This window comes from Leptinotarsa decemlineata, unplaced genomic scaffold, assembly GCF_025532065.1.
Source record: "Leptinotarsa decemlineata unplaced genomic scaffold, Ldec_3_MD MMD2_tig00003736_RagTag_RagTag, whole genome shotgun sequence".
NCBI lineage: Eukaryota > Metazoa > Arthropoda > Insecta > Coleoptera > Chrysomelidae > Leptinotarsa > Leptinotarsa decemlineata.
Genome location: NW_027412593.1, coordinates 3,657,973 through 3,677,647, shown reverse-complemented (window position 1 = coordinate 3,677,647; position 19,675 = coordinate 3,657,973). Strand labels below are relative to the sequence as shown.

The following is a 19,675-nucleotide window of genomic DNA, read 5'->3' as shown; positions in this document are numbered from 1 at the left end:
GTTAGATAACCCTTCACTAGAAGAAGAACTCAATAAGAAGGACGTATCATCAGCAAACTGTACAGTACAATGTTGTTGATTAATATGTCGTTGACGAATAAGAGGAAGGGAGTAGGACCCAGGAACTACCTTGGGAAACACCTGTTAATATGTTACGATTTTCAGAATGATATATTCCAGATTTGAGCCTAACCTTAACAGATTGTGATCTGCCAGTCAAATAAATCTTAATCCATTTTAGACTATGGCCGCGAATTCCAGTATCATAAAGTTTATCGAGGAGAAGTTGATGGTTGATGGTATCAAATGCACGTGACAAATCAAATAGAATACTGATCGATTTTTCGTCATTTTCAAATTTGGATAAAACATGATTGACCAGAGAAAAAGTAGCATCTTGGGTGAATAAACCACATTGGAATCCATATTGGCTCTTTGCGAGTAGGTTATACTTTTTACAGAAGGATACAAGTCTGATGAGATAGGATTTTTCGAAAATTTTTGAAAATGAAGACAGCAATGCAATACCTCTGTAGTTGGAGATTAAGTGCTTATCATTTTTCTTGTGAACAGGAACAACAATAGCGTATTTAAGACACGAGGGAAATGAACCCTCAAGGAAAGAGAGATTAAGTAGGTATGTAAGTGTTTCAATGATTAGTTCAGCAACATACAACAATACTCTACCTGGTAATTCATCAATGCCACTAGAGTTCTTAGACGATATGGACTTGATGATATCAAAAAGTTCAGTTTTGTCTAAAGGATGGGGAAAAAAAGAGTTTGTTTTTATATCGTGATGATGTTCACCAGCAGGTTCAGAATCATTGATTAGAGAATTTACAGAGTCAATGAAATAATCATTGATGACTTGAGGAATAACAGGACCACCATAAACCCGAGTTCCATCATCAGTTTCAAAATAATTCGGAAAACAATTGCTCATATTATTGGATGTTGTATTCTGTTTAATTATATTCCAGGCAACTTTAGATTTGTTATCATCTTCAAAGAATTTATTACTGAATAACTCTTTTTTTGAATGCTCAATTTTGTTTCTATTCTTCAAAATAATTTTGTACTGCTCAATAACGATTTCATCACATTGAGTTCTATTCAGATTGAAAACATCACGAAGAAGTATACCTTCATTGATAATTTCCTTGGTGATCCAGTGTTTGCCTTCAGGAAGCTGGGTGTTACTAATTTTACGTAAAACAGGCGGAAATGCTTTATCAAATAGATTGAGGAATAAGGAGAAGAATTTGGAAAATTCAGTATCGAACTCAATGTTGTTGAGATATACGAAGCCCCAAGATTCACATGACAGTAAGGTTTTGAAATAATAAATGTTTTGGTCATTGAACGCTCGTTTGATAGTGTAGTAGGGCTCATCAATAGAGCAGGATTTAATTGAAGGTTTAATAATTTGGAGTGCATGGTCAAAAAAATCAGGATGAATGACAATAGGGAGAATTTGGCAAGAGGTGGATGAGAAAATATTATCGACTGTAGACATACTGCTTCCTTGTATTCTCGTGTAGTCAAAAATACATTGATTCAATCCATATGAAGCGAGAAGATTGCGAAGGTACTTTGCGTTTCTGTCATCGGAATTTAGGTGAAAGTTGAAATTGAAGTCACCACAGATAAATGGCACTGATTGATATTTGTTCACAAGGAATAAATCAGAAAATTTATCCATTTTTTATAGGAACATTGTACTGTCAGTAGACGGAGGTCTATAATGATTGCTAATAAGAAATTTAGAATTGTAAGCAGTTATTTCAGTAGCAGCATATTCGAAAAAATCTTGAACTTTATCAATATTTAAGCGGATATTATGTAGTTGTGATAAGATTTAACGAATATGGCAACTTCACCACCATTTTTGTCGTTTCAACAAAAATAATCAGTGAGGATATAAGAATCCAGATTTACTGAATTGATTTCATGATCAATGCACCAGATCTCTGTTGAACATACTACGTCAGGATAATCGAGTGATTGCAATAGAAAGTGGAGTTTGTCAATTTTTTGTCTAATACTACGAATGTTAAGATGAAATATCACAAGATTTGCTGAGTTAGAACAGTGATTATGAGACACTTCACGAGATATAACGCTTTCAGAGTCGTCACGGAAAAAACACAAATTTCTCAATTAACACATTTTCAGGCCATAAATCACTCTTCAGGATCAGCTGTTTCAGGGAATTTGAGACACAAGTTTGAAAGAACTGTTTTTCCCTTGGTATTCAACCTGAAGCACTTGATATCTTGATTAGGGAACGACTCACTGAGGAATGACCGCATTACATCAATATCAATGATACCTTTGATTTTTCCAACGTACAACCATTCCAAATCATTGTCACTGGGGACGCCCTATATTTTATGGTTTGTTCTACAGCTTGATCCAGTGAGTAATATTATATCATTGTTCACTGGTCTATTAACAGCTGATGGGGGATTCCGGTCATTGCCATTCACATTTCCGGTGCCATTCGTTTTATTGGTAGAGAGACAATTCATATCAGATTTCGGAGCGTAGATTTTTTGTTCAGTAGAAATACTCGGCTTGAATAATTTTTTACCAGACCGAGACGGAGAGACGGTTTGTAGGTTAGAATTGGCTACCTGTTGTTTTAGGAGAAATATTATTTCTTCTTGATCTTGTAAACTTTTTGTCATTTGATCACATAATTTATCGAGAAGTATTAACTCACGATCAAGTTGCTGACATTTTCTAGAGGTAAATAAACATTGGGATTCAGAACAGTTAGCTATTTCACCGTTGACAAATCTGTGATTTTCCACCAATTCGGCACTACGGGATAAGTCACTGAGAAAATTTTTCAAAATACATTTTTCTGAAGCAGTTTCACTGGTTTGAATTCCATTTCTCAATTCATTTTTGCTCTGCACTATCTCAATGTAAATTTGCTGCGTTGTTATTTCTCCATTTCCTGACATTGTTAGTAATATTTTTCGAATATGTTATTCTTTTGCAAAGAACTTTCGGGTTTACACCAGGACTAAGAAATTTGAGCTGGGTGCATCCAATAATGCTCTTGTAATCATTCTATCTACGGATTTTCCTATTTGAGTTAGTCTCTTAGGCAACGGTTTGAAGTACACACTTTTTTTAACGCACACACAGATCAAAAACACAGCTTAATTGCCAGTACTTTCATACTATCAGAGAGAGCGAGCATAGCGTCCGTTCTCGTTCACTAATAATAACATTGTCGTGAAATACTTTTTTCTACCACCTTCAGCAAATGAAAAATGTTGGAACACTTTGGAATATACTCCCAATTATCATATTTCATATATTTTGTCTAACTGAAATTGGTAATTTTCAGTTCATTGTACCTCATACATATTGATCCGTATCGATAATCTTCAGGTCTTCTCACTCGTGAATAGAATATACTCTTTATTGAAAATTTCGTTATATTTTTTCTAACTGAAGTTTCACACTACTGAATAAAACTTGTAATTCAATTCATTCATGAAATATAATGAATGAATAAAATATCATACGTATATGTCCGTTAGGTGTTTTTACTATTATATTCAACTCATTCTGTAATGAGCCACCTACCGAACTCATAACTGAAATACTATCACACCAACAGAAGACCTGTTAGTATTGCAAACCTTGAAGCATTATCAGCTCTGAGGAATGGTGCGAGTATTTTAAACAAATTCCATGCTTTTTCTCATAGCTACTCCATTTTGCATGGGGAAACGCATTTGACGGAAATAACCACACGAAGGCAATAAAAGCATGTATTTCAGTTGATGATGACTATAGGCCTTTCGCCTATTTGTAAAGATACCATCCTATCCTCTTCCGATATGAGTTATTTACCTTTTTAGTCTCTTGACGCTCCACATGATTCCAATAATTAATCCATTATTATCGAAAATAACTTTTTCCATATGATAAACGGAGTACCAACACATGATACATGGAAACTTAAAATTGCATACTGGTTTCTGTTTAGGAATATACTAGCGATCAGCCCTGGCTCGGCACGGGTACAATAATGATACTCAATATAAATTCACCAAACAGAAGTTTAGGGGCATGGGGAACAGTGATAAAAATGAAATTTTATTTTATAAATGTGTGACAGTGACAGTGACAGTGACAGTGACAGTGACAGTGACAGTGACAGTGACAGTGACAGTGACACTGTCACTGTCAAAGGGTCACACCCAAATGGAGTCGCACTACATTTGGATGTGGCCCTTTTCTAAATATTTCTGGATGATACAAACATGTTTTCATGAGTGCAAGATTTAACAACGCGTTGCTTGGAGTGCAATTACGGTTTTGAGCGCTACAACCGTCACTATATAATATTATTTGTTGCATTGGCTCAAGCTGGGGAATTACATTACTTATCAAGAAGTTACAAATTATTGATGAAAAACAGTTGGCACTGAGCTCCCCTTGACCTTCATGCCAGAGAAAACAATAGCCGTCTTTCTTCAGAGTACAAAAATGGCTAGAGTACAGAACTGATACGTTCGATTTCGGACACGAAAGTACTCACTGGAGGTCCATCGTCTTGTAGCTTATGCAGACATCGCATTCGTCTTTTTTTGGCAAAAACAATGCTAAACTTAGACCTCCAAACATGTTTGAGAATGTGGCAATGGATAATGTAGTTATATTATGTTCTACACACCAATTATCTTTATATACAGTAAATAAAGCTCTGATTTGGTTCTGAACGTTGGCTCTATATATAGTTTTGTTGACGATTTTCGACAATAGTGTGATTCAAGTTTAGGCAGATCTTTAAAGAATTTTTTCAAATTTCGCATTCCTTCATCGAAACGTGAAGGTTTTTTGTATATTTTTATCACTATTCTGTTCATTTTCACTTCTAGCTGAGCTATACATTTCATCTTTTATCCACTCTGATATGGTTTTTATAGAAATTCCTAACGTATTGCAGAACATGAGCTTACAAACCCCTATTTTTCCCGTTTTTGTTTTTAAGAAAATACTTATACGAAGATGTCTTCTAGCCTACTTCCGCTTCCTTTCTATACGTTGATCTTTTCGTTTCATTTTTCAAGACTTTTGCAGAAATGTATTACTTCTTCTCAGGCCACGAAAGGGACCAAAATTATTTTTCGCTTCTCATCCGTCAGTTTGCAACACTGAATTACTATTCATTTACCGGTTTTTCAATGGTTTGTTCGAACTCATATATCTCGGTTTCATTACTCTCTTAGTTTCATTTCTGTCAAATTTGTTATTGTTTCTACCCATATAGTCAACCCTTTTCTCTCTATTTACTTCATTAGTATTTTATTCTCATTCTGCAGGATCAGAAAATCTTCTCTTTTCCTTTTTCCGTGAAACTTCTTCACTAGAATCATTATTTTCTTCATCAAAATGTTGTTCCCTACCATTGCCGATTTGATATGTAGGGTCATTGTTTTCATCATCTACTTCTTCTGGATTATTTGTTGCATCTTCTGCATCATTATCTCCATTGCTAATATTTTTTTCTCGTAGGTTTTTTTTCTAAATCCATAAGAGATTCTGTTGGCGCGTCTATATCCTTTGTTATATTGAGATTGAGCATCCCATAGGAAAAAAGAAAACTATCAAAGTATCTATCCGTTTGCTATATGCCGGATATTACTGCATTGTTGAGAAAGCTGGATGATAAATCATTATTTTTCCCTAGGTCTAAAATGTTTTCTGTCAAATGAATTTCTTGTTCTAATTCTGCTAGAGCCGACTCTAGTTTTTCTTTGTATTCTTTTGCAAAACACTTTTCATTTTCCGCGCTCTTTGTATCAGTATGATTGTCTTGATCTTTGTCTCTGAACAGTTTTATTGTCTTGATCTTTGTCTTTAAACAGTTTTATTGTCGTGTTTAATTCTATAGAATCACGAGTGGATGTTCCAGAAATATCGTTAGTTATGTCCTTCAAGGCGTTGGCCGGATGTTTTGTTAAACTCAACAGTTTGAAACATCTTGTCCTACGATCCATAGCTAAAACAAAATACTCATCTTCAGCCACAAAGTGTAAAGCCACTGGTAAAAACATCCCTGTGAAGAAGCCCCCAGGTTATAAAGCCCCTGGTAAAATTAATCTCTACAGTAATAATTGATATCCAAAAGGCTTTGAAACATGCATAACTCCCGTGAGTTATAAATATATCAAGAGCGTGAAAAATGTACAACTCCCTAAGTTTACAAAAATTACATTAATCCAGTCTAATATATGTTAACACATTTCAAAAGCTTAAATTCATATAGTATGTACTTACCTTAGAGATATTGAATCTCAGTCTGATAAAATAACGGCTAATTTAAAGTCTGACAAACTAAAAAGCACGACACCGAACAGAGACAGAACCATCAAAGTACACTTACTAGGACTTATGCAACTTTCTTATTGATGTATATCGAGTGGGACTTACGCACATTTCATACTTCTGTTTTTAGTGTCATCTGAATACATTTTAGATAGTTATTTGATTTGAATGTATAGATACGCTGCTTCGCTAATAGACAGAGCTAGAAACTAATTTTGTGAAAAATTGGACTTATGCAATGTTCACATTAGGCCGACGTTTAGGCTTTGCCAAACAAACTTTGAACACCTGGATGGCAAGAAGATTTATGGACTTCTGGCAGGATCTTCCAGGATAGGTTCACTCCAAGGCGTTTATCCATCCTTCGAAGTTTGATACCAAACAGATGTTGGACTACAGTAGAGATGAAATAAGATATCTAACAGGCCTTCTCACAGGTCACTGTCATTTGAATCATCATATGCAGAGACTGACACTGTCAGAAGACAGTGCGTGTCGCCTCTGTTTGGAAAATGATGAAACAGCAGAGCATATACTTTGTGTCTGTCCCGCTGGGGACCAAATTAGGTTCTTAGAGTTTGGCAGAGCCGTACTCTTACCATCACCAATCGGCTTCGTTGAGGAGCTGGGTTTATTTGGCCGAGTGTGAATAGTTGTGAGCCACAATAAACCATTGCGGATTGAGGTGGAGAGTCGAATAGACCCACTCATTTCAGATCTAATCCTAACCTAACGTGACAGAGAGTTGCAGTGAAATACCAGAACGAGAAATATGAGTTTCCGTAAATTGAAAAACATGACAAATTGATATCATACAAAATTCAAACTATTCATATATACCGAGTGTCCTACATTTTATGTGACAGGCAATATCTGGTTTGTTGAAGGAGATACACAAAAATGTTTCATACAAAAGTTTTAGGAGTTCATGAGAGCTATATTTTGATTTTATATTTAAATATACAGGGTGTTTGGTGTAGGTGCTACAGACCAAAATTCCATTTTTTAAAATAGAACGCCCTGTATATCATTACATATTCAAATGCTACGTTAAATTCTGATATCATTTCATGTTTGGTTTTTGAAATTCGGTTACGGCGTTGTTGAGTTATTGCACTTTTCCTTAAATATAAAGTTTCAAAAAAACGTATATACTCGTACATGAATCCAGTCTATATCTTTTATTAAATTGAACTAGACTACTACTGAATACAAACCATTATTCTCACCTCTACGATACGATATCGATATCAGTTGAATATAATATTGAAATTCTTGAGAATGTGACTAACTTGAGGGTGAATTGCTTTATATTGCACAATTTCATCTAGTAGCTTATGCTTGTTGATGCCATAGTAACAAATGTTGAATTGTATCTACTTGTCAGTTCGATTCAGTGATTCTTTGCAAAACAGTAACTGTGCTCTTTGTGCGAAAACTCCAGTATGCCTTTCGCGTTTAGTCCAAGTGATTGCATTGATATGTTATTAATTTTTGGGGAATGTCAGAAAAACTGCCGTCAAGCACAACGTCTATACCAAGAACGTTTTCCAGACAGACCCATTCCGTCACGAATGACTTTTTCGAGAGTTGTAGAAAAATTGCGGACTGGGTCATTTCCTTCTACTAAAAAGCATCGTCATCATAAGAGATCTGTTAGAACTGAAGATTTAGAGATCAATGTGTTGGCTTATATTATCATTCATCCGCATGTTTCTATCCGTTCTCTTGCAGAAGAAGTCGGTGTGAGTAAATCTAATGTACAGAGAATTCCGAAAGAAAATAAATACCACCCATTCAAAATTCAGTTGGTACAAGGTTTGAATCCCACGGACTTTGAACGACGACTTGAATTCATTGCTTGTATTCAGGTAATATTACATGAAAGTCCTAACATATTCAGTCAAATTTTGTGGAGCGATGAATCGCGATTCCACAATAATGGAGTTATGAATCGACATAACAGTCACTATTGGTCTCAAGAAAATCCCCAATGGATCCGCGAAAGTAATTTTCAAACTACTTGGGGTATTAATGTATGGTGTGGATTGTTCAATGGCCGTATCATAGGACCTTACTTTTTCAATGAAAATTTCAATGGATTGCGATATTTACATTTTCTAGAAAATGATTCGATCCTGTTGATGGAAGATATTCCCATAGCAGAACGACAAGGAATTTGGTGGCAACAAGATGGTGCTCCTCCTCACAATTCACAGGTTGTTACTGAATATCTGGATAGAACGTACCCAAATAGATGGATTGGTAATAAGGGTCCAATTCGTTGGCCGGCTCGTTCCCCAGATTTATCACCGCTTGATTTTTTCCTATGGTGTAATTTAAAAGATATTGTTTTCACTACTCCCCCTTTGAATGTGGATGATCTGAAAATGAAAATTCGACTAGCGTGCAGTGATATTACGCCTGATATTATAAGAGCGACTTGTACGAGAGAAGTGATTCGACGTTTCGAAGCCTGTATAATATCTAATGGGCATCACTTTGAACAATTTTTATGACTTATTTCTAGGTACCTACCATTCTTATGAAATGATTTATCAAGTTATATTATTTACATTGTTATTAATTAAAGATTTGTTTTCGAATACACCTCTTTTAATTTCGCAATTGTTTCATATTCAAAATGATTCCTGACTGAATTCCACAACTCAAAATTGAAACCATTACTTCGAACACCCAAAATTTTGACTAATTTTCATGTGATCTGATGCGGAGAGAATAATTGTATGAGATATTTTTTAAAATAATAGCCGTTCTCAAGATTTTACATTTTAAGCAATAACTCAACAACGCCGTAACCGAATTTCAAAAACCAAACATGAAATGATATCAGAATTTAACGTAGCATCTGAATATGTAATGATATACGGGGCGTTCTATTTTAAAAAATGGAATTTTTTAAAATAGAACCAAACACCCTGTATATTTAAAAATTATATCAAAATATAACTCTCATGAACTCCTAAAACTTTTGTATGAAACATTTTTGTGTATCTTCTCCAACAAACCAGATATTGGCTGTCACATAAAATGTGGGACACCCGGTATATGACTATGAGACATATTATGCCTCAGAATATTAGAAAATACATCATTTCAACAGATAACACAAGTTCTGTAGATGAGTTGCAAAATATACAACGGACAACAAACAACAGGTTTGTCATCTCCCCATCTGCCTGTGAACGACGTAGCCAACCGCTTATCCAAAATTTGCCCAATTCTTCGTATAAGGAAAAAAATTTTTACATAGGTACATATAGTCAGACTGGCCTAAACGAATTGTTTTTTATATGATTTGATTTATAGCCAGTCTTCAAGTATGCCCACTGACTATATGTGAAAAGTTCTTTTTCTCATCAAATATACAACTGTTCACCTCTGGAACTTAACTGTCTATCAATCACAAAAGTCAAAATATAAAAGACCAATCTCAACCTTTCTTTTTTCGTTGCTCTTTTTTCTATATGAACTTGAAACATTCATGCATGGAAGGATGTATAATGATATTATTACTTTGATAATGTTGATAAAGTCAGGGTAGCATTTTTGGGGTTGAGTGGAAAAACATTTCAGTGGAAGTTTTGTCTCCAAATTATATTAACTCCGCCCTTTTCTTTTGTTTATTAGCTGATGGTCACAAATATGAAGTGTACAATTTATGGGAGAAACAAAGGCGATTATCATTATAGTTTACTCGAGAATGTGGGAATTTGAATGGATTTAATGTTCCGTATGAGAAAAAAATTGAAGTGACAAGTGGAAAAACGCCCGTAGCATACGATGGTGAGAATAAAGAATAATTTTTCGAGATTCTGTCACCAAAATTGAGTAGATTTTTCAATGTTCAAGTGCATATTGACTTTTAGTGGCTTTCATTTCCGAAACTAGACCAAAGCACCAACTTCATGTTCAGCGAATGAAAATAAGTTTGGTTTAGTGAGAACTTCTCGGAAGCTAGCGCGAGCGCTTGAAACAAATATTTACTCAATCCTATTGAAAAAGTGACAATCCGCTTTATTTCCGACTCTATTCCCACACAAAACCCAGTTCGGTTCATTCAAAATATGTTTCTTCATTTCAAAATAATTCGAAAGTGAACCAAAAAAGCCACATCGAAAACTTTTCATTTGATTCAAAGAGACACTTACCGCTCATGAAGTTGTATATGATGGGATTGACGGCACTGTTTGCATAGCATAGCCAGTGCGATATCAAAGAGAAGGCCCTGTTCATTTCGCTATTTGTTAGCTTCACTGTCAGCCTGAAATAAAATAATTGGATCAGTTTGCTGCGACGAAATCATACCGAATTTTTTTTTTGAGTAAAATTATTGCAAAGAAGTATCTATTTCATTTCAACTAATTGGTTTGAAATAATTTTTACACGACGTGAGTCAAGTTAGCACATGATAGCGCTTGTGCATTCACCGCGTTTTCAGTTAGTACTTCAAAAGAAAGCTGTTGAAATTTCATTCACAATAATATTTATGTAGGTAATAATGATAAGTAACTCTATTCAATAGTGATACAAAAGTGTTATCTAACGAAACATATGGTAGAAATTAATGAGCGGTATATGTTGTTGCAACATATCACATAACATTATCACATTGAAATGTGATAATGTTATGAAAAAAATGCGAATGATATAATAGAAAGAGTATACAATGTAAAAGTTAAAACATAGTTCATAAAGTAATATTATTGAGGATGATAATAAAGCTTCAGTTCAGGATTTGTTTAGCTAACATGAGCCTCGAACTAGTTGGCTGGGATTCTCGGGAATAAACTTCTTCAATGCATTTCTGAATTGAGGAAGATATATCAATATTTTCAAAAGTTCAAAAAATTTATCATATTATTTTGGTGTTAATTATTGTGTTGTGTTGTTGTTATCATCATATAGGAACCTAGGTGTTGATTTCGATTTTGTGTATAGTATGGATGAGTAGTGAGAACTGGTGTTTGTGGGGAGTGATATTTTATGAGTGTGGGGAAAAAGTATAGTTGTCTAGTGTCCACAATTTTTGCTTGTAGGTACAGTTGATCTGAGTCGTATAGTCCATCTTTTGAGAAAATGAGCTTGAGAAACCGTTTTTGACTTATTTCTAGAAGATGTAGGTAGGTTTTTGCTGCAGCTCCCCATCCTAGTATTTCATAGCGAAAATAACTTTCCACTAGTGCGTGGTATAGTATTTTTAGTAGGTGCGTTGGTAAAACGTTTTTGAGATATTTGAATCTATATAGAATAGTCTGTAGTACAATAATGGTATATTTCATATGAGAATCCCATCTTTAATGTGAGTCGATTATGACTCCCAGATATTTAATTTCATTGAGTGGTAAGACATGGCATGGCTTTTCATTTATGTTCACTGTTGAGTTATCGAATATGGGTAATCCAGTTCTGTTACAGCTGAAAGAGACGTAGTTTGTTTTTTCTAAGTTCACTACTCAAAACTATTTTTATTGCACTAAAGTCATTTTGAATTTTTTCTTTGAGTGCTTCCCATGTATCAGCAGTATAAAGTATTGCTCTATCATCAACGAAACCAAGAATAAATCCATCACTTTGAAGAGAGTATAGTTCGTTCACGTATATATTGAAAAGAATGGGTCCTAAGACAGTACCTTGTGGTATTCCGTATTCCATTTTTCTTGTTTTGCTGACAACTTGGTCAAGTTTCACTCGTTGGTATCTATCTGAGAGGTAATTTCCGAACAGCTTCAGATTCTGTCCTCTTACATCTATGTTTCCAAGCGATTTCAAAAGCAGAGCGTGATGAACCGTGTCGAATGCTTTGGAAAGGTCTATGAATACGCGAAGACACGGTTTGCTATCATTAAGTGCTGTGGTTATTTTAGACATTAAAGTCATCATTGCGTCCTCGGTGGTTTTTTTTTGAAAACCAAATTAATGTTTGGGAATTATCTTATATTTATTCAAGAATGACGTTAAACAATTTTCCATAGCTTTTTCAAAAATTTTGGAAATGTGTGTTATCAGAGAAATAGGTCGGTAGTTTGATTATGGTGTGGCCCCTATTTTGTATGAAGGAATTATGAGTTACTCTTAAGTACTTTAAGTATTTTAATGGTTCTAGAATATGGTTTGCTATTGATTTGATGGTTTTTGATCTGATGTTAATTTTAGCAGTCGCTTCGTCAATTTTCAGACTTTGAATTATGTTGTAGAGCTCATTAGAGACTATAGGAAGAAGAACCAAGGAATTGCATACGTTCTTTTCAGCTGGTGTATTGGTTGCGTTTTTGTTCATTTTGCTTGCTAATGTTTTTCCAATGGATGCAAATACTTCGCTGAATTCGTTGGTAATATCTTTTTTGTCGGTGATGAGGTTACCTGTACTATTTTCAACAACGTCAATGTTTTGTTAAGTTTTATCACTTTTGGTGAGTTTTATCACTTCTGGTGAGTTTTTTCACCACATTCCATGATTTTTTTACGTCATTATTATTGTTTTCTATTTGCCTTGTGTAATATTTTTGTTTGGTAATTTTTATCGAGGAGGTTAATTTGTTTTCATACTTGTTATATTGCTGTTCAAATTGCAGGTTATTTGGATTTTTAGTGTCGTTTTTGTGCAGTTTATTTTTTGTATTCAATAGATTTTTGTAATGCATTAGTGATCCACGAAGCTATTTCCGTGTTTTTTCTTTCTATTTGATGTCTTTCTGTCGATTCTATAATTGCATTAGATAAGGTGTTAATAAAAATATTAGTTGCGACATCTGGATTTTGAAGATTGTAAACTACAGTTCAAGAAGTGTTCGCTTTTTTATTGTTAAGTGTATTTATGTTTATTGTTTCGACATAATATTTGTTATCTTCTTTATTCTGGTTTTTTGTGTCAAATATCACTTGTCAGATGGTAGTTGAGTGGTCTGTTATGTTCGTTTCTAGAACAATTGGAAGTATATTCTCTGAAGAGTGATTTTTTGTTTTGATGAATATATGATCTAGACATGTCTTTTGTCTTGTTGAATTATTTATGGTTATGGTATAGCCGAATTTGTTTAGAAGGTTTGTGTATTCAATTATAGTGTAGTCGAATTCCAAGATTTTGATGGTTAGATCTCTAATGAAGATGTATAATTCTTCTGAAATGGTGTCGTGGATGTTAAGGTAGTTTTGTAAATGTGAAATAAATTCCTTTGGATTTGTATCAGGTGATCTGTACATCGTGGATATCATGGCACAATGATTTTTATTTGGGCGAACTTTCACTGATAATATTTTCATGTTAATGTATAGGGATATAATTTTGTACGTATAATTATAAGTGTTTTTTATTAAATTACAACGCCGTCGTTTTGGTTGTATCTACTATGGTTATATATTAATTCATATCCATCTTTATGATGCAAGCTGGTGTCTGGTATCTGCCAGGTTTCGGTTAAAATGATTATATCGATATCAGATTTCAGATTTGATAAAGAGAGTTTTAATTCGTCTAGATTTTTACTTATGCTACGTATGTTGTTGTGTACTACTTTGAGGTTGGAGTTACTTTCGTTTACATCTAAAATTTGAGAGCACTCGCATGAGGTTTATAATGTGTATGTTTAAATTTTTTGAGTAATAAAATCACGAATATATTGATCCATATTCTTCAAAATCAATCAAAGGACTAAAACTTCATGTACTATTTACCGTTTACACTATCAACAACTACAATGTATAAGGAATCAATACAAAAAGACTCATTTGTAAAAACTCAATGATACCGGTAGAGATAAATGTCCCGTTAGTACAGTTTGTTTGGGTTACAAATGAGGCAGTGATTGCACAAAACATAAAAAAATTCAAGAAATCGTTTTGAATGATCGGAAAGTGAAGTTGCGGGAGATGGCTGACATTGTCAAGATATCAAAAGAAAGTGTTGTATTTGTATTGTAAGAGCATTTCACCATGAGAAAGTTCTGTTCAAAGTGGGTGCCGCGCGAGCTCACTGTTGACCAAAAACAAGAACGTCTTGATGATTTTAAGCAGTGGTTGGCCATGTTTAAACGACCGCATGTGGCAAGGAAAAAAACATTCGTTTCATCAAGACAAAACACCAAGTCACAAGTCAATCACAACAATGGCAAAACTACATGAATAGAACTTCGATTGCTGTAACATCCACCAGATTTGGCTCCCAACGACTACTAGCTACTTTGCAGACTTCAAAAAAATGCTCACCGGTGAAAAATTCCGCTCGAATGTCTGATATTATATAAAATGATTTGAAATCCCTGAAAGAACTAAAAAAGAGGAATTAAATGTGGATAGCTGAAAATAACAATTATACTAAGCAAAGAAAACATGAAGTGAAATAATAGTGAAAAAGAATACAAGTAAAAAGAGAACATTCGAATAAAAAATAAAAAATCAAGAGATTCCAAGCCAAATTACTTCACGACGTTTCGATTGTTAGTATCCACCATCATCTTTGGGTGATGACTGAACTGATTCCTCCGAAATATGACTATTTATGGGTCATTCGAGTACTGTCACTTATCTCCGCTTTCCTTTTTTCGCTCCAAAGCGATGGTGGAACAGACTTTGGCTATAAAAGACAACAGTAGCCCCGGAAGGAAGAGAAGCCGTCACAGCCAGTGCTTACACTTCCCTACATCAGAAGATTATCGAAAAGGATAAGAAGAATTGGATCCAAGTACAACATCAGAACCTGCTTCAGATCCGGAAACACTATCCGCAGCAGCCTCACGAAAACCAGGCCACCAAACGCGGACTGCGATTCCAAGAATTGCATTTACCGGATAACCTGTGAGTGCGGAAAATCCTCTATTGGTGAAACTTAGAGGCCATTGAATGTTCGCATTGCCGAGCACAAGAAACACTCATAGCGAGGGGAAACCTCACAAATCAGAAATATCAGAGCATGTTTGGACTCATTGAATTAGTTGAAAAATCCAACGTCAATTTCGACTATTACTTTCTCTTTCCACCATTTTTCCTCCCTACCAACTATTTGTATCATTTGTATTCACATTGTCAGTATAAGTATTTGCTTTATTATGCAACAATGATACCTCTCATATTATATGTATGTGTTTATGTATGTATATGTGTGTATACGTATGTATATGTGTATATATATATATATAATCAACGTTTAAGTTGTTTATAGGTTGATACTACAACTCAAGCTCTTCTTAGGTAGCTCAGCCTTCAAAATTGTTTATTCATCATTCAGTGTTATATAATCATCAAAATATGTAATTACCTGAATGAAATTATCTATCTATCTGTCAACAAAACATCGAATGGTCCCAAGCTGAGATCATACACAGAGAGTAACATTGGTTTAGAAGGAAATTCAAAGAAGCCGCATACATGTTGCCCAACAATGTATTCAGCCAAGCTAGCGTAGAACTACGCAACATATGGAAACCCATAATCAAGGAAAAATGGCCAACTTCCGCCAAACGGTCATCTCCCACTAAACCAGTGAAACGGAAAAAAGAAACCGGAGATAAATGAAAGTACTCGAATAACCCATGAATAGTCATCTCTCGGAGAAATTAGTCCAGTCATCACCCGAAATCGAAACGTCGTGAATTAACCCGGCTTGGAATTTCTTAACTTTTAATTTTTCATTTTTATTTTTTGTTCGAGTGTTCTATTTTTACTTGTATTTTATTTCAATATTATTTCAGTTCAGGTTTTTTTGCTTGTTATTTTCAGCTATTCATTTTTAATTTTTCTTTTTTATAGTTTTTTCAGGGATGTCAAATCATTTCATATAATATCAGACAATGAAAGTCCGAACTGATGAAATTCATCATGAAGCATTGTCAATAATCACCTTCAAACATAAATTGAGATGTTTCGTCACTCACATAACTTTTTGGAAGTTACCAACAAGCAAGAGATAAAATATTAAATAAACGTTGTTTGGAATATCATAAAGTTTATTCATCGTATAAATTATCCTAAATGGATCAATTACAATTCCATCTTCAAGCAAAGATACAAACCGCACATTGTTTTTGTTTGACATTATTTCATGGTTATTGAAATCAATTCAATATACTCGAAATGTAATCTGAAGAATTTGTTTTGTAAAAGTAATAGTTCAAACAGATGTAATAAAATAAAATCCTTCGAAAAGCTTTCTTCCTTCAATACTGAAATATTCAATATCGACTTCAAGATGGTCCCCATCGTAAGAGATATATAGAGTGAAGTCCCCTAAAATCGAATTAAGTTTGAAATATTGCAAAAGTTCTTGAATGAAACCGAACAATTCGAACATTTTCCTCTCTATCTTCCAATAGTATTACCACTGAGAGTTTTAACGAACACAATTTGTCTTAACCCAACTATACTATATCAGCGTATAATCCAACAAATTGGACTTTGGGGAATTCATGTGTCTTATTTACTTTACGAGCAAATATCTCCAACGGGTCCAATTTGTTTGTACAAGGTGTCCCACATTCGAGGGTGACCATTGGAATCTCGAAAACCGTAAGAGATACAGGGCCGGATAAATTGAGACTAACATGCGTAGTTGGATACTTTCCAAAACGATAATTGAAAATCTGAGGAATTCCGAATACTTCCGGAGATACCCTGAGAGATCTTAAAATGCGCTGATTCGTTTTCATTCTAAAACATGCAATAATCAGAAGTTTAATCCGACGTTTCATTCTTCAGAAACCATTATCAGCTTTTTATATGGACAGATATGATGAAATACCCTGAATTCGAAAGAGCTTCTCAAAGCAAATTCAATGATATATCACAATCAATTTTATGAAAACGATTTTTGGTCGAAACAATTTTTTTATTCCATTCTAACATATTTAGTCAACATACGCCTAGAAACGTCTTCCCGGAACTATGGAAACAATCTATTATTTTTCCTAAAAACAAAATTTCCAAACCATTGACACCAAATGATTTGAGGTCCATAAATATAGTACCGGCAATTTCAAAAAATGTATAAAAGGCAGCCTATTATAGTCAGGTATACTTTTATATTTTTGATATTGATATCCTGTATGGACACCAATCTGGTTTTCGAAAAAATTACAGTACATCTAGTACTCTGTTGAAAATGACCAACGATATTTTCTCAGACTCCTGTGCTTGGATATGGCAAGTCATATTACACTTAGTAGAACATTGTTAATGTTATGCAAAACAATTTTTTAAAAAATTAGAAATTCAAATAATTATTTTGAAAGTATAAATTCATACAGAGATATACTTATACTTACATACAAGTATTAAAATAAATTAGCTATTTTTGCAATAGTTCACAAATTCTTCAAGGAAAGCATTCATTGTCAGCATTTTTTAAATTTTTTTGTTGAAGAGAGGGTGCGATAATCCATTTACATTATTTGATATACAGTGTGGTCCAACGAAAACTTAACACCTCGAGTTTCCGGCGTTAACATGAAAATGTGGAAAATCGCTCGAACCCGTCAATTTCTGATTCGAGGGGGAACAACTGTTCCACTGTTTTCATCCCCGTGACTTCAACCCCCTAACGGGGGTGAGCACAACCCCTTGATTTTGAATAGGGATGAGGGGTGTTGAGATACCTCATTTTGAAGATCTTATCGTGTACTATCTGACCGTAAAATTTCGCTCCAAAATATCCATCGATAACGACATGACAGGTAAAAGAGTGGAAGAGTACGTACTTTTGTGATTACTTTATTAAATGTTCGAAATGGGCACCATCCACTTCCATGCAGTAATATAAGTTTTGCTGAAAACGTTCACGTACATTACTCAAGATGTCTGGTGTAATTTGACGGCATTCATTAATGATCCGAGTTCGCAAATCATCCAGTGACTCAGGCTGGGTAGCGTAAATCTTGGATTTCAGGTGACCCCATAGAAAAAAGTCCAGTGGAGCCAGATCCGGTGATCTGGGTGGCCACTCAATATGTCCCCTTCTTCCAATCCAGGCGTGAGGAAAATTGTCATCTAAAAACTGACGCACCGGTTGAACAAAGTGAGGTGGTGCGCCATCTTGTTGGAAAATGATCGTTTGATGGTCTTCTGCATTCTCCAATACTTGCACGAGGGCTGGATAAATAGCGTTCTCCAATAGATCGAGATAAAGTTGGCCTGTGAGATTACCGGGTAGAAAAAAAGGGCCGATTATGTGATTTCCATAAATACCCGCCCAAACATTTAATTTTTGGGGGCGCTGTGTATACACCTCACGAAATAATCGTGGATTTTCATCTGACCAATACCGACAGTTATGCCGGTTTACAATGCCGTTAAGGTAAAATGAACACCCGTCCGAAAAACAGATATCGAACATGTAGTTTTGATTGCAGTTAATTATTTCACTGATCACTTCACAGAACTGGAGTCGGCGATCGGGATCATCCTCATTCAGTTCCTGAACCAATCGTATCTTATACGGATGGAATTTATGTTGTTTCAGGATTCTCATGATTGTTGTGCGTGAAACACCAGATACCTCGGACAATTTCCTAGTACTAACGGTCGGATCCATTGCTATATGACCTAAGACAGCCACGTCCCTCGCTTCGTCTCTTTCATGCACCCTCTTTTTGTTTCCAACTGACCCAGTAGCGTCAAATTTGGCAACCAGTTGCACAACGTAAGCAGCGGATACATTTTTTCCAGGATGTCGTTCGTTAAATAAAGCCGCTGTTGTGCGCGCAGAGTCGTTATTTCGGAAAAATAATTTTATCATTTCCACCCTTTCTTCTACGGAATACACCATTTTAATTCCACTACAAATTTACAATCGCTTGTACACACTTGTACCGTTCTTAACAATTCACGATAGACTAAGGTACAAAAACAAGGTCCGTCTACTTTTTTGGACAAAAAATTAACCACTCAATACCTTTGAAATGCGTCGGATACGAATAATATTCTCGAGATAAATTCCATATTGCCTCTTTCACTATTTTCGCTGTTATTTCATTATCGATGGATATTTTGAAGTGAAATTTTACGGGCAGATAGTACACGATAAGATCTTCAAAATGAGGTATCTCAACACCCCTCATCCCTATTCAAAATCAAGGGGTTGTGCTCACCCCCGTTAGGGGGTTGAAGTCACGGGGATGAAAACAGCGGAAAAGTTGTTCCCCCTCGAATCAGCAATTGACGGGTTCGAGCGATTTTCCACATTTTCATGTTAACGCCGGAAAATCGAGGTGTTAAGTTTTCGTTGGACCACACTGTATAATTGTATAGTGTAGGTCCATATATATAGATTTTGTATATTGAGTATGATTGAGTGTTTCGATGTGAA

The 19,675-nt window shown here is 34.9% G+C and overlaps 1 protein-coding gene across 1 annotated transcript in view; it reads right to left on the bottom strand.

The window, feature by feature from the left end:
* The window catches only part of LOC111512836 (orexin/Hypocretin receptor type 1), a 409,012-nt gene that overhangs the window by 35,864 nt on the left and 353,473 nt on the right, over positions 1-19,675 (bottom strand). The window contains exon 6 of the mRNA XM_074178302.1: positions 10,533-10,645. Within this exon, the coding sequence (XP_074034403.1) occupies positions 10,533-10,645 (113 nt within the window). The remainder of the gene's footprint in view (positions 1-10,532; positions 10,646-19,675) is intronic.